At 41.9% G+C, this 13,074-nt stretch overlaps 1 protein-coding gene across 12 annotated transcripts in view; it reads right to left on the reverse strand.

Annotated features, from left to right (window-relative positions):
- Positions 1 to 13,074, reverse strand: part of magi2a (membrane associated guanylate kinase, WW and PDZ domain containing 2a) — a 959,248-nt gene that overhangs the window by 844,099 nt on the left and 102,075 nt on the right. For 8 of the 12 annotated variants that reach the window (XM_078553290.1, XM_078553296.1, XM_078553289.1 and 5 more), the window contains exon 2: positions 10,155 to 10,202. The exons of the other annotated variants lie outside the window; for them this stretch is intronic. In XM_078553290.1, coding sequence (XP_078409416.1) covers positions 10,155 to 10,202 — 48 coding nt within the window. The remainder of the gene's footprint in view (positions 1 to 10,154; positions 10,203 to 13,074) is intronic. 12 annotated transcript variants of the gene reach the window in all.

Here is a 13,074-nt window from a genome sequence, read left to right on the forward strand (position 1 = left end):
ATCCTTTTACAATTCTTGTATAGCTTCCAAGGTAACAGTATAAAGTTGTACTAGATTCTGACCTGCACTTTTCAGTGGTTTTTGTGGTTAACTTATCAAGCTTTTCTTGAGGAGTGCAGTCACCATGTGAGAGGAGTGGAGGGAGCGCTGAGAGCAGCACAATGTCTAAGCAAACCCTCCAATTTCTGCTGACATGGTGCAGTTTGTAGAGGATAGTGGCCCAAAGGAAGGGCATATTGTTGACCAGGAGGTGACTGAGGGCTGGACTGGATGTGAAGATGATAATTTAGTCTGATCTCATTGGCAATTATTTGGTGAGGTTAAGGGTTTACCACAGACATACAATTTTAGACGTAAAGGTCAAAATCTGGTTCTGATTGACGATAACATCTAAATGGGTCAATTTATAAGGTGATTTAAAACTTAAATTTGATGTGCAATCACTTTGAGGTGTTTTAGGGCAGGATATTGAGCTCGGCAAGCAGGGGACGGGGCCCGCTCACCGACGCGTAAAATGACACAGGATGATGTCACCCCGCGTCATTTCAATTTTCAGGTTGGCAGGGGCGCAGCCGAATCAGCTGTGTGCTCGCCAACCTGTCAACAGCCAGTTGAGGCCATTTAAAAACTAATTGAACTATTTAAACGATCTGCCTGTCCAACTGTTGGCAGGCAGGCCGGAAGCCCTGGCGGGCTTCAGAAAAAGCATGAAATCTCATCCACGGGCGGCATCAGGTTTCATGAAGGTTTTTAAAACTTTAATAAAAGTTTAATTAAAAGTGATGGGTTAGGGTTAGTGTCACATGAGGGGACATGTCAGGGAAATTTTATTTTTTTATATTTCACATTTTTGAATTTGGTGCTGATCTCCCTGAGACAGCACTTAGCCTCAGGGAGATAAGTGCGCGAAAGAGCGCACTCTCGGCTTAGGGAATCCCCCCCCCCCACCCCCCAGGGAGCACGTAGCACTTCCTGGGGGACGTGTCGCTGGTCAGGCCTTAATTGGCCCACCCATGTAAAATGGTGGCGCGCCCCCGATCAGAAGCGTGCCCTCACACACCCGCTCCTGAACTTCCCCACCTAACGGGGGGAAAATTCTTCCCTTAGTTTCTCAAACATCAGTGAGGTGGCACAAAAAATCCTTGTTTTGTTTGGCTCCACCTATGTGAGCGAACAAAAATTTTCCCTTCTAAAATACAACAAACCTTACTACACATTCCAGTTAAGTGACTAGCATCTCAGCTCCTTACTACATATTTCCACAACAAGAATGACACCAGACTTTAATGTCATTGCACAAAGGGGTGGCAGACTGCATTGTTCAGATTAAGTCGAGAGGGTGTGAAAAAGGGAACATGTTTGGGTTCCATTACTATGATGCATCTGTATGACGGAACTCCCTTAATGATCAGGGGAAACCTGCACTGATTTCAAGACGTTAAAAGATACCGAAACAGAATCACAACATGTAAAAAATAAATGGTAACATGTACAAAATCAGCAGCGTGGCTAATTGCCATTTCTTGAATTCGGTATTGTTAATAATATATAAATGAATATATTGCTGAGCCAAAAGTTATCAACAGTAATTAAATTGTTCATTTTACATTTAAGGGGGAGGCGGTGGTGTAGTGGTATTGTCACTGGACTAGTAATCCAGGATAATTCTCTGGGGCATCGAATCCTATCATGGCAGATGGTGAGATCTGAATTCAACAAAAAATTTGGAATTAGAAGTCTAAAATTACAAGTCTAATGTTGTCGACTGTCGTAAAAACCTATCTGGTTCACTAATATCCTTTAGGGAAGGAAATCTGCCATCCTTACTTGGTCTGGCCGACATGTGACTCCAGACCCACAGCAATGTGGCTGACTCTTAAACACCATCTGAAATAGCCTAGCAAGCCACTCAGTTGTAAGAAACCTTTTAAAAAATCTAAAAGGAATGAAACTGGACGGACCACCCAGTATCGACCCAGGCACCGGAAACGACAATGGCAAACTCAGCCCTGTCGACCCTGCAAAGACTTACAGGCAATGACACCTCCATCACCATCCCTGAGTATGCCCTGTCCCACTGGCAGGACAGACCCAGGAGAGGTGGCGGCACAGTGGTATACAGTCAGGAGGGAGTTGCCCTGGGAGCCATCAACGTCGACTCCAGACCCCATGTAGTTTCATGGCACAAGGTCAAACATGGACAAGGAAACCTCCTGCTGATTACCATATACCGCTCACCCACAACTGATGAATCAGTACTCCTCCATGTTGAACACCACTTTGAGGAAGCACTGAGGGTGGCAAGGGCACAGAACCAACAAGAGGGAAAACAGACTTGACCTCACCAACCTGCCTGCCACAGATGCATCAGTATTGGTAGGAGTGACCACTGCACTGTCCTTGTGGTGTCTAAGTCCCTTCTTCACTTTGAGAATACCCTGCCATCGTGTTGTGCAGCACTACCACTGTGCTAAATGGGATAGATTTCGAACAGATCTAGCAATTCAAGACTGGGCAACCATGAGGCGCTGTGGGCCATCAGCAAGAGCAGAACTGTACTCAGCTACAATCTGTAACCTCATGGCCCGGAATATCAACCTGGTGAAGCTACAACACAGGATTACTTGCCTGCCAAACAGCATAAGCAGCAAGTGATAGACAGAGCTAAGCGATTCCACAACCAACGGATCAGATCTAAGCTCTGCAGTCCTGCCACATCCAGCCATGAAAGGTGGTGGACAATTAAACAACTCACTGGAGAAAGAGGCTCCACAAATATCTCCATTCTTAACGATGAGGGAGCCCAGCGCAAAAGATAAAGCTGAAGCATTTGCTACAATCTTCAGGTGAAGGGGCATGTTAGTGGGGTGGTGAAAAAAGCATATGGGACACTTGCCTTTATCAATCGAGGCATACATTACAAAAGTAGGGAGGTCATGTTGGAGTTGTATAGAACCTTGGTTAGGCCACAGCTGGAGTACTGTGTACAGTTCTGGTCGCCACATTATAGGAAGGATGTGATTGCACTGGAGTGGGTGCAGAGGAGATTCACCAGGATGTTGCCTGGGATGAAACATTTAAGTTATGAAGAGAGGTTGGATAGACTTGGGTTGTTTTCGCTGGAGCAGAGAAGACTGAGGGGCGACCTGATCGAGGTGTACAGGATTATGAGGGGCATGAACAGGATGGATAGGGAGCAGCTGTTCCCCTTAGTTGAAGGGTCAGTCACAAGGGGACATAAGTTCAACGTGAGGGGCAGGAGGTTTAGGGGGGATGTGAGGAAAAACATTTTTATCCAGAGGGTGGTGATGGTCTGGAATGTGCTGCTTGGGAGGGTGGTGGAGGCAGGTTGCCTCACATCCTTTAAAAAGTACCTGGATGAGCACTTGGCACGTCATAACATTCAAGGCTATGGGCCAAGTGCTGGTAAATGGGATTAGGTAGGTAGGTCAGGTGTTTCCCACATGTCGGTGCAGACTCGATGGACCGAAGGGCCTCTTCTGCACTGTCTGATTCTGTGATTCTGTGAAGCTGGAGGAGGGAAGAGAAAAAGAGAGAGAGAGAAAATTCCAACTGAAAATGCTGGCAGTTAGAAAAGAGATGCCAGTAGGTGAGGAAAGATTTATCTCTCGAGTAGAACCCAGTGGGGATATGTTTAAATTTTTACAAGCTCTTCCAAAGTTTGAGGAAAAATACATCGAAGCATTCTTTATTTCATTTGAGAAGCTAGCTAAACAGATGAAATGGATAAAGGAAAACTGGATATTATTATTACAGTCTAAGTTGTTAGGTAGGGCACTTGAGGTATATGCTTCGCTTTCAGAAGAAATGTCGGTGAATTATGATATGGTGACAAAAGCCATTTTGAGTGCATATGAGTTGGTTCCTATAGCATACAGGCAGAAATTCAGGAATATGAAAGAACAGCCTGGGCAAGTTTATACTGAGTTTGAAAGAGTAAAACAAAGTAATTTTGACCAGTGGATATGGGCGTTAAAAATAAAGACAATCTATGCAGCTCCTAGGGAAGTTCTTCTGGAAGAATTTAAAGATTCAATCCCATCAGTCGTGAGAACTCATGTGGAAGAATAAAGGGTTGATTCTGAGAGACAAGCAGCAGAGATAGTTGATGATTATGAGTTAGTTCGTACAGCTAAACCTTTTCTCCATCACCCTTTCAAATTGGAAAAAGATAAAAAGTGGGATGGTGAAAGGAAGGCAGGTAGCCAGGGGAAGAGGAGGAGCTGGAAGTTCCCAGGAAGTTTTTTTCTCAGAATAAAAAGGAAGGTGCTGAAGGTAGAAGTGAAATTTGAAAATTGCAGTATCCAGTGCCTTCAGCTGTTTCTTGTTATCATGTGGATTGAATCAAATTGGTTGAAGACTGGCATCGCTGATGCTGGGGCCCTCCGGAGGAGGTCAAGATGGATCATCCACTCTTCTGGCTGAAGATTGTAGCAAATGCTTCAGCCTTATCTTTTGCACTGATGTGCTGGGCTCTCCCATCATTGAGGATGGTGATATTCGTGGCGCCTCCTCCTCCACTGAGTTGTTTAATTGTCCACCAGCATTCATGACTGGATGTGACAGGACTGTAGAGCTTAGATCTGATCCATTGGTTGTAGGATCGCTTAGCCCCTGTCTATCACTTGCTGCTTATGCTGTTTGGCACACAATTAGTTCTGTGTTATAGGTTCACCAGGTTGACACCTCATTTTTAGGTATGCCTGGTGCTGCTCCTGGCATGCCCTCCTGCACTCTTCATTGATCCAGGGTCGATCCCATGGCTTGATGGAAATGGTAGAGTGGGGAATATGCCAGGTCATGAGGTTACAGATTGTGTTCAAGGACAATTCTGCTGCTGATGGCCCACAGCGCCTCATGAATGCCCTGTCTTGAGGTGCTAGATTTGTTCAAAATCTATCCCATTTAGCACAGTGGTAGTGCCACACAACACGATGGAGGGTATCCTCAATGTGAAACCAGGACTTCGTGTCCATAACGACTGTGCGATGATCACTCCTACCGGTACTGTCATGGACAGATGCATTTTCAGCAGATAGGTTGGTGAGGATGAGGTCAAGTATGTTTTCCCCTCTTGTTGGTTTCCTCCCCACCTGCTGCAGACCCAATCTAGCAGCTATGTCCTTTAGGACTCGGCCAGCTCAGTCAGTAGTGGTGCTACCGAGCCACTCTTGAAGTCTCCCACTCAAAATACATTCTGCGCCCTTGCCACCCTCAGTGCTTCTTCCAAGTGGTGTTAAACATGGAGGAGCACTGATTCATCAGCTGAGGGAGGCGGGGTACATGGTAATCAACAGGAGGTTTCCTTGCCCATGTTTAACCTGATGCCATGAGACTTCATGGGCTCCAGAGTCGATGTTGAGGACTCCCAGGGCAACTCCCACCCGACTGTATACCACTGTGCCTCCACCTCTGCTGGGTATGTCCTGCCAGTGGGACAGGACATACCCAGGGATGATGATGATGGTGTCTGGGACATTATTTGTAAGGTATGATTCCGTGAGGATGACTAAGTCAGGCTGTTGCTTGACTAATCTGTGAGACAGCTCTCCCAACTTTGGCACTAGCCCCCAGATGTTAGTAAGGAGAACTTTGCAGGGTTGACAGGGCTGAGATTGCCATTGTCGTTTCCGGTGCCTAGGTCAATGCCGAGTAATCTGTCTGGTTTCATTCCTTTTTTTTGACTTTGTAGCAGTTTGTTACAGCTTGCTAGGCCATTTCAGAGGGCAATTAAGAGTCAACCACATGGGTCTGGAGTCACATGTAGGCCAGACCAGGTAAGGGCAGCAGATTTCCTTTCCTAAAATACATTAGTGAGCCAGATGGGTTTTTTACAATAATCGACAATGGTCATCATTAGACTTTTAATTCCAGATTTTTATTGAATTCAAATTCCACCATCTGCCCGTGCTGGATTCCACCCCAGGTCCCCAGAGCATTACCCTCGGTCTCTGGATGACTAGTCCAGTGACAATACCACTACGCCATCACCTCCCCCTTGTACTGGTACTGATACTGGATGGGAAACTGGATGGAACACAAAGACTGTGTGTGGACTATCGAAAGGTGAATGCAGTGACAAAAGCGGATTCAGAACCCACACCATGGTTGGAAGATTGCATTGAGAAAATGGGACAATCGAAATTTATCACAAAGATTGACTTGCTAAAAGGATAGTGGCAGGTACCGTTATCGGAGAGAGCAAAGGGGAAATCAGCTTTAGTAATGCCAAGTGGACTATATCTGTTTAAAGTCATGTCATTTGATATGAAGAATGCACCTGCGACATTTCAAAGACTGACAAACAAAGCAATTGCGGGTCTAAGCAATTGTGCAGTTTATATCGATTATCTAATTGTTTTCAGTCAGACACAGGAGGAGCATTTACAGCATCTGGATGAATTATTTACTCACTACAAGAAGCTAATTTGGTGATGAACTTGGCTAAAAGTGAATTTGCAAAAGCGCAAGTTACATACCTAGGCCATAGATTGGACATGGTAAGATGGCTCCGAGAGATGTGAAAGTCAAGGCTATCGTGGATTTCCCAGTGTCTACAACAAAACGAGAAGTTTTGAGATTTCTGGGCATGAGTGGGTTTAACCGGAAATTTGTACCAAATTCTAGCCAAGTGGTTGCTCCACTGACTGAACTATTGAAAAAGACCAAGTTTCAATGGACACGAGTGTCAGAAGTCATTCGATAGTTTGAAAACTCTATTAACTATGACACCAGTATTGGCAGTATCCAATTATGCCAAGCAATTCAAGTTTGCCGTTGACGCAATCAATATAGGCATTGGGGCTGTACTGTTACAAGAAGGTGACACTGGAATTGAAAAACCGATAGGGTGTTTTTCACGGAAGCTGAATGCACAACAGAGAAGGTATTCAACGATCGAAAAAGAGACTTTCAGCTTAGTGTTAGCATTGCAACATTTCGAAATTTATGTTGCAAACAATTCATCAGAAACAATTGTTTATACAGGCCATAATCCTTTGAAGTTTTTGGACTAATTTCGAGACAAAAGTGCAAGGCTTTTCAGATGGAATCTATTATCACAACCATTGAATCTACATATTATACATATTGCTGGAAGAGGAAATCTGTTCACAGATGCGTTATCAAGAGTTTGAAGCTTAAAGGAAAATGGGACATTTAAAAAAAAACCTCGACACTGAACTGGAGTGATTTCTGTTGATACCAAGGACATAATATATATATATATTTATGTCAATGCATGTATCTGGTAATCTAATAATGTAATAAGTATAGGAGATTGTGTGAGATGGGTTATTAAAATGAAGCTATCTTTTAGAATTATGACGGTTCATTTTCCGATAAGGAGGGGGATGTCATGAAGCTATTAATATATATAATGTTATTGGAAAATATTTTTCTTTTAAAATAGAGGTTTAGGCTGTGGATTAAAGCCAGCTAGTCTGGGTGCTTTGATATGTACTAGTTTTGAGATGTAAACAGAGAGGTTGAGTGCATTTGCATTTTTTGAATAGGGCATTCAAGAAGTGGGGTGAAAACTGACACCTATCTAGCAGATACCATTTATGTTTATATTACTAATAAAATTGGTACTATGAAAGGGGTTTAATTAGTTAGAGCGGTTTAATTCAGAGGTTGTTGATACAATGAGAATTTACATTCAATGGGCTGTGCTAGGTATAACTTCAGCAGTGTTGTGTGTGTAGAGCAGAGGCAATGTGAGATCAAAAGGTAGCTGTAAGCCTCCAACTGTCTCCACAGGAATCAAAGTGAAAAGTACCTCATTTTGAATTCGTGACGATGAAAATGTTTTGCCTCGTGTTTAGTTAAGCCTATGGGTTGATGTTGCCTTCACGGAGATTAGTTTGGGAATTTGTTAAAAGCTCTGATAGTAGTAATTTGAAACCATACGTATATATTATTTTAACCTGTGTAAATTAATAAAATGTTTCATTTAGTTTAATGTAAAACCTCAAGAACTGCTGGTCTGATTCCTGAATTTAGAATCGCATTTCAGACATAACACTTAAAATTATAGGTTATGACAGTTGTTTAAAGTTTCCCTCTGGGATTTTTAAATAACTCAGCTTTACTAACTGCATCGGTCATAACAGGGGGCAGGATGAGATGCTTAAGTGGGCATTGATTGGCCACTTAAAGACCTTAGAAGGCCCAAGGTCAGGCAGGCTGCCTGATGTCTCCATCGGCCCTGTAAAATGGGAGACAGGTTGGGGGCGGGCTGGGTGGTGGCGGGCAGGCCACGTGCAGCACTTTACAAGCCTCCCCGCCTTCAAGCACATTGGCAGGGAAATATAAAATTCAGCCCATGGAGATCATTTCCAGTGCTGCGCCCTCTACGGTGATCTGAGACCTGTGAGAGCAGAGCAAACAATAGTGCAGTTCTTTAACCAATCAAACTGAAGAGTCTTCACTGAGGCAGACAGAGCCTAAACCAGATATATAAAACAGAAAGTATAAATTAGATTTAAATCTAAAATCTAAAATTGTACAAAAAGCAAAATAAAGGTTGAGAAAGACAGGTAAGAATGAAAGAGCCACAAAGGAAAAAGTTTAAAAATTTTGATTAAAATCTCAAACAATAATTAAATGCTAGAGGAATAAGTCTCCACAACATGTAAAATTACATTTTCAGTGTTATCACGCTGTTAAAAATCCACTTACACATGAACATACCATAACTTTTTCTGGCATGTTTAGTGGGTAAGTACAGCAACTCACACCTCTTTTTTTATTCATTCATGGGATGTGGGTGTCGCTGCCCATCCCTTGTTCAGAGGGCATTTTTAAGAAGAGTCACTTGGAGGCCAGCAGATTTGCTTCCCTAAAGGACATTAGTGAACCAGGTGGGTTTTTACAACGATCAACAATGGTTCCACGGTCATCAGTAAACGTCTAATTCCAGGTTTTAATTGAATTCAAATTCCACCATCTGCCGTGGTGGGATTCGAACGCTGGTCCACAGGGCATTTCCTTGGGTCTCTGGATTACTAATCCAGTGACGATACCACTACGCCATCACCTCCCCACTAGATGGATTTCTACATGGATTTCAATGCCAAATTTATCATGAAGGTACTAGTATAATGTTGCTTGTGGAAGAGAAGGGAAGAGCAGGGAAAATCAGTCAGCAACTTCCAGGTTTCCATGTTTAGCTGCATATGTGCAGGCTCTGGAAATTGTTGTCCATTATAACAGTGTGTGCTGTTAGCCACATCGTTATTCTTAATGCAAGATTTGGGCCAGCAATGCCAACCTTCCTGCAAAAAAGTAGGCAATGCATGACACTTGCCTTAATATTCCAACAGACACTGGGACTGTACTTCATAAGGAGCCACAGACATGTACGTCTCCCGCCACTCTGTGTCAAAACACAAATGAAACTGCAAAATCCCTACCAATACTTGCATAGCTGTCACAACTTCTCCCACCCAAATGTCAAAAGATTTCATCAGCTAACCAAGGGAATACAGTGTTATCATTCTATAAAACTTTGTGATTAATATAGCAACAGAACTCAAAAAATATGTAAAAACATAGAAGAGAATTCTCAAGACACGAAGCATTGTGCGTGGCATGCCCTGATGTCCAATGAACAGAATTTAACAACTTCATGGAGCATTTTCAAAACCTGTGTATCAAATTTCTTTCTGAAAAATCACTTGCTTTATATCCTGAATTTACCACTACAAATGTTTGGTCTACTCTTTAGAAATCGTGACCTGTATATATAGATTTAATTGGAGACTGGGTCTAGTTCTCAAACACAGCACACCTGTTCCCTTCTTGGACATCAGAAGTTGGCAAAGGCTACATATTCTGAAGGATACATAATCATTCAAATATATAAGTTGATCCAGTTAAACATACTCAAGACTAAAATTTGAGACTATGGAATGTACTACATTCACATGTAGTAAGTTTGTCAAGGATCTACTGGTTATAATGTAAAAATGTCAGCTAAAATTTTTGAAGTTACATTGAAACTAGGATTAAAAAGAAATAATTTTCCTACAGCACATACCAAGCACACAGTATCAGAGCATTTCAGCTGCAGTAGGAGGGTTCAATACCTGTGTTTTTTGAATGGTAGGTGAAAAATATGGACGACTTACCTAGGAGGGTCTTCTTCATTCTTCCAATGATATGCATCTTCCAAACACCTAAGAAAAATAACCTAGGTTGATGATTTTCTGATGAGCATGCATACACAAGTACCATGAGAAACTTGCCAATAGATTGAGCAGAAGCACATGATCTCCTACTCACGGAACGTCCCCAAGAACTGCATCAGTGCTGATTTGTTTTGACCTGGAGCTAGGAACTGAAATGAACTATTTTGCATTAAAACCCTCTGCCCACCACCGCCCACCGCATCGCACCCCCCCTCCCGCCCCACTTAACCCCCCACTCCAAAACTACAACTCTGTTGATTGTCAACTGTGGATCAGTTGGTAGCACTCTCACCTTTGAGTCACAAAGTTCCAGGTTCAAGTCCCACTCCAGGGTTTGGGCATAAAAATCAAGGCTGACACTCCAGTGCAATACTGAGGAAATGCTGCACTGTTAGAGGTGCTGACTATAGGATGAGATGTCAAACCAAGGCCCCATCTGCCTGCTTGAGTGGATGCAAAAGATCCCATGGCACTATTTTGAAGACGAGCAGGGGAATTATCCCTGGTGTCCTGGCCTATAGTTATCCCCCAGTCAACATCACAAAAACAGATTACCGGACATTATCATATTGCTGTTTGTGGAAGTATGCGGTGCGCAAATTGGTTGTCATGTTTCCCACACTACAAGAGTGACTACACATCAAAAGTACTTCATTGGCCGTAAAGAGCTTTGAGATGTCCAGTGGTTGTAAAAAGCACGAAATAAAAGCAAATCTTTCCTTTTTTTTAATCATTCAAAGAATGAAGACAGAACTACGAGGTACTTAATTTGTCTTGTTCATTCCATATCCCCCACATACAACTTAGGAACATGCCAAACTAGTATAAACTTCGAAGGGGGCTTCCTGCGTAGCAACTGCAACATCAACTGAAAGGATCAATTTGCCAAAGATTAATCCAAGCCTTAATAAAGTGCCAAATCTAAGCATCAATATTTACCAGCCATGCATATGGTATCAATTGGAACTTGATTGCAAGATACTCATGATCATGCAACAGTTCCAAGCTGCTTAAAAGCAATAATGGTGTCATTTAAGTAAGTTTCCAAGTCAGAAATAAAGAACCTGGAACAATTAAGAGTAACCTGCTCTGAAAACTCTATTCAAGCTCCACCACATTGGCCATCAGCACATATTCCCATTATGTGGCATAATGGGGCATGTCATGATCAGAAATACAGGTTAGTCCATATCACTGACCATCTTAGTACACACACCTTCATTAACAAACTTATTTTACTAAATTTCAATTTCAAACCTTCAGTCATTTAGATAGCAGCAAAGCGTGGCTTTTTTAAATCAGGGTAATAAAGTTTTCACTACTTGTAACACATAAAACATTAGTTATACCACTGTGCTTGTTAATTTTACTGAAGAGAAAATATATGAAGTTCAACCAAATTTATAATTGCAAAAGATTGTGTTCCTAACAACTAGCACCTAATACTCCAGTTTCTGACTGAAAGCCAACAAGAAACTAAATTACACACAGGTATGTACAGTAATAAATGTCATATTCTTGCATGTGTGTAAAGAGGAGGAAGCGGTCACCACCAATGTTGCTATTAACTAAACATTGTGAGGTCTACAAAAAAAAAGGCGCAAAGTACTATTTTTGCTTCAGAGAAGGGGTACTTGGGACAGCAAAAACTCAGGTTTCCACTGTACTTTTCTGATTTAGTTTACGTGCTAGGCAATAATAAATCATCAAGCTGATATGTGTTGCATTTTGATTCGTGGTAGTAAATGATAGGAAATTCACACTTTAGACATTTATTCATTACTGATATAAATCCGAGTCACAAATAGTTTTAAATCAAACATTCAGAGGATTTTTCATACAGCACAAAGATCTGAGCAAAACAAATCTGCATTGTTTTCATCTGCTCTTTCAATGCAATTTCTTGTCAACTGCTGCACAGATATGGAGTTTTTTGAGAGGCCGGGTGCTCTTTCTACAATTCATTTTTTTAAATAACAGGTGATCCTGAGCCATTATCATTATGACCCAAAACTAGTTTAGATCATATGAAAAAGGCCTGAGCATTGTTGGGTCCCGGGTTCGAATCCCACCACAGCAGATGGTAGAATTTGAATTCAATAAAAATCTGGAATTAAAAATCTAATGATGAGCATGAAATCATTGTTGATTGTTGTAAAAACCTATCTGATTCAATAATGCTCTAAAGGGAAGGAAATCTGCCATCCTTGTCTGGTCTGGTCTGACCTACATGTAACTCCAGACCCATAGCAATGTGGTTGACTCTTAAATGCAATTTGGGATGGGCAATAAATGCAGGCAGTGATGCTAACATCCCATCAGCGAATGTTTAAAAAAAAAGAATGCCTGTGAGGTGTGTAGTCATTGAGGCAGTCCAAGTTGGAAGGATGTTTGGAGAGAATTCTAAGGTGAGATTTTTGAAGATGAAGACTGGAATCCCTCATGAGAAGGACAGTGAGTTTCAGTTGAGTTTCAGTGAATTTCACAGAGTTTACTGACATCTGGGTGCATTGTTGAGAAATCCTTGGAATCTGTCTTGGTCGCATCTGTCATTTATTGTGCAGTGTGTGTTTTCGACCACAGTTGTTCTGCTAATTCACTTGTACCTCATTTAACCATGAATATTAGAATAAGACAGATATTGTAAATTGTTTTATCTTTATGACCTTGTATAGTAACATTTATTTTTGTTTGTTAACAACCAGTGGAATCTTGTGGCTTTATTCACTTAGCAAGTGTCTAGAATCTCAAGTGCTGTCCAATTTAAACAACAAGTTATTGGTTCCTAACCAGATGTTAGCAAAAACTTGGGGGTCTGTTGTAGGATCATAACAAACTCAACAAACAGACTATTCACCCA

The sequence above is a fragment of the Cetorhinus maximus genome, chromosome 12 (genome assembly GCF_964194155.1).
Source record: "Cetorhinus maximus chromosome 12, sCetMax3.hap1.1, whole genome shotgun sequence".
NCBI lineage: Eukaryota > Metazoa > Chordata > Chondrichthyes > Lamniformes > Cetorhinidae > Cetorhinus > Cetorhinus maximus.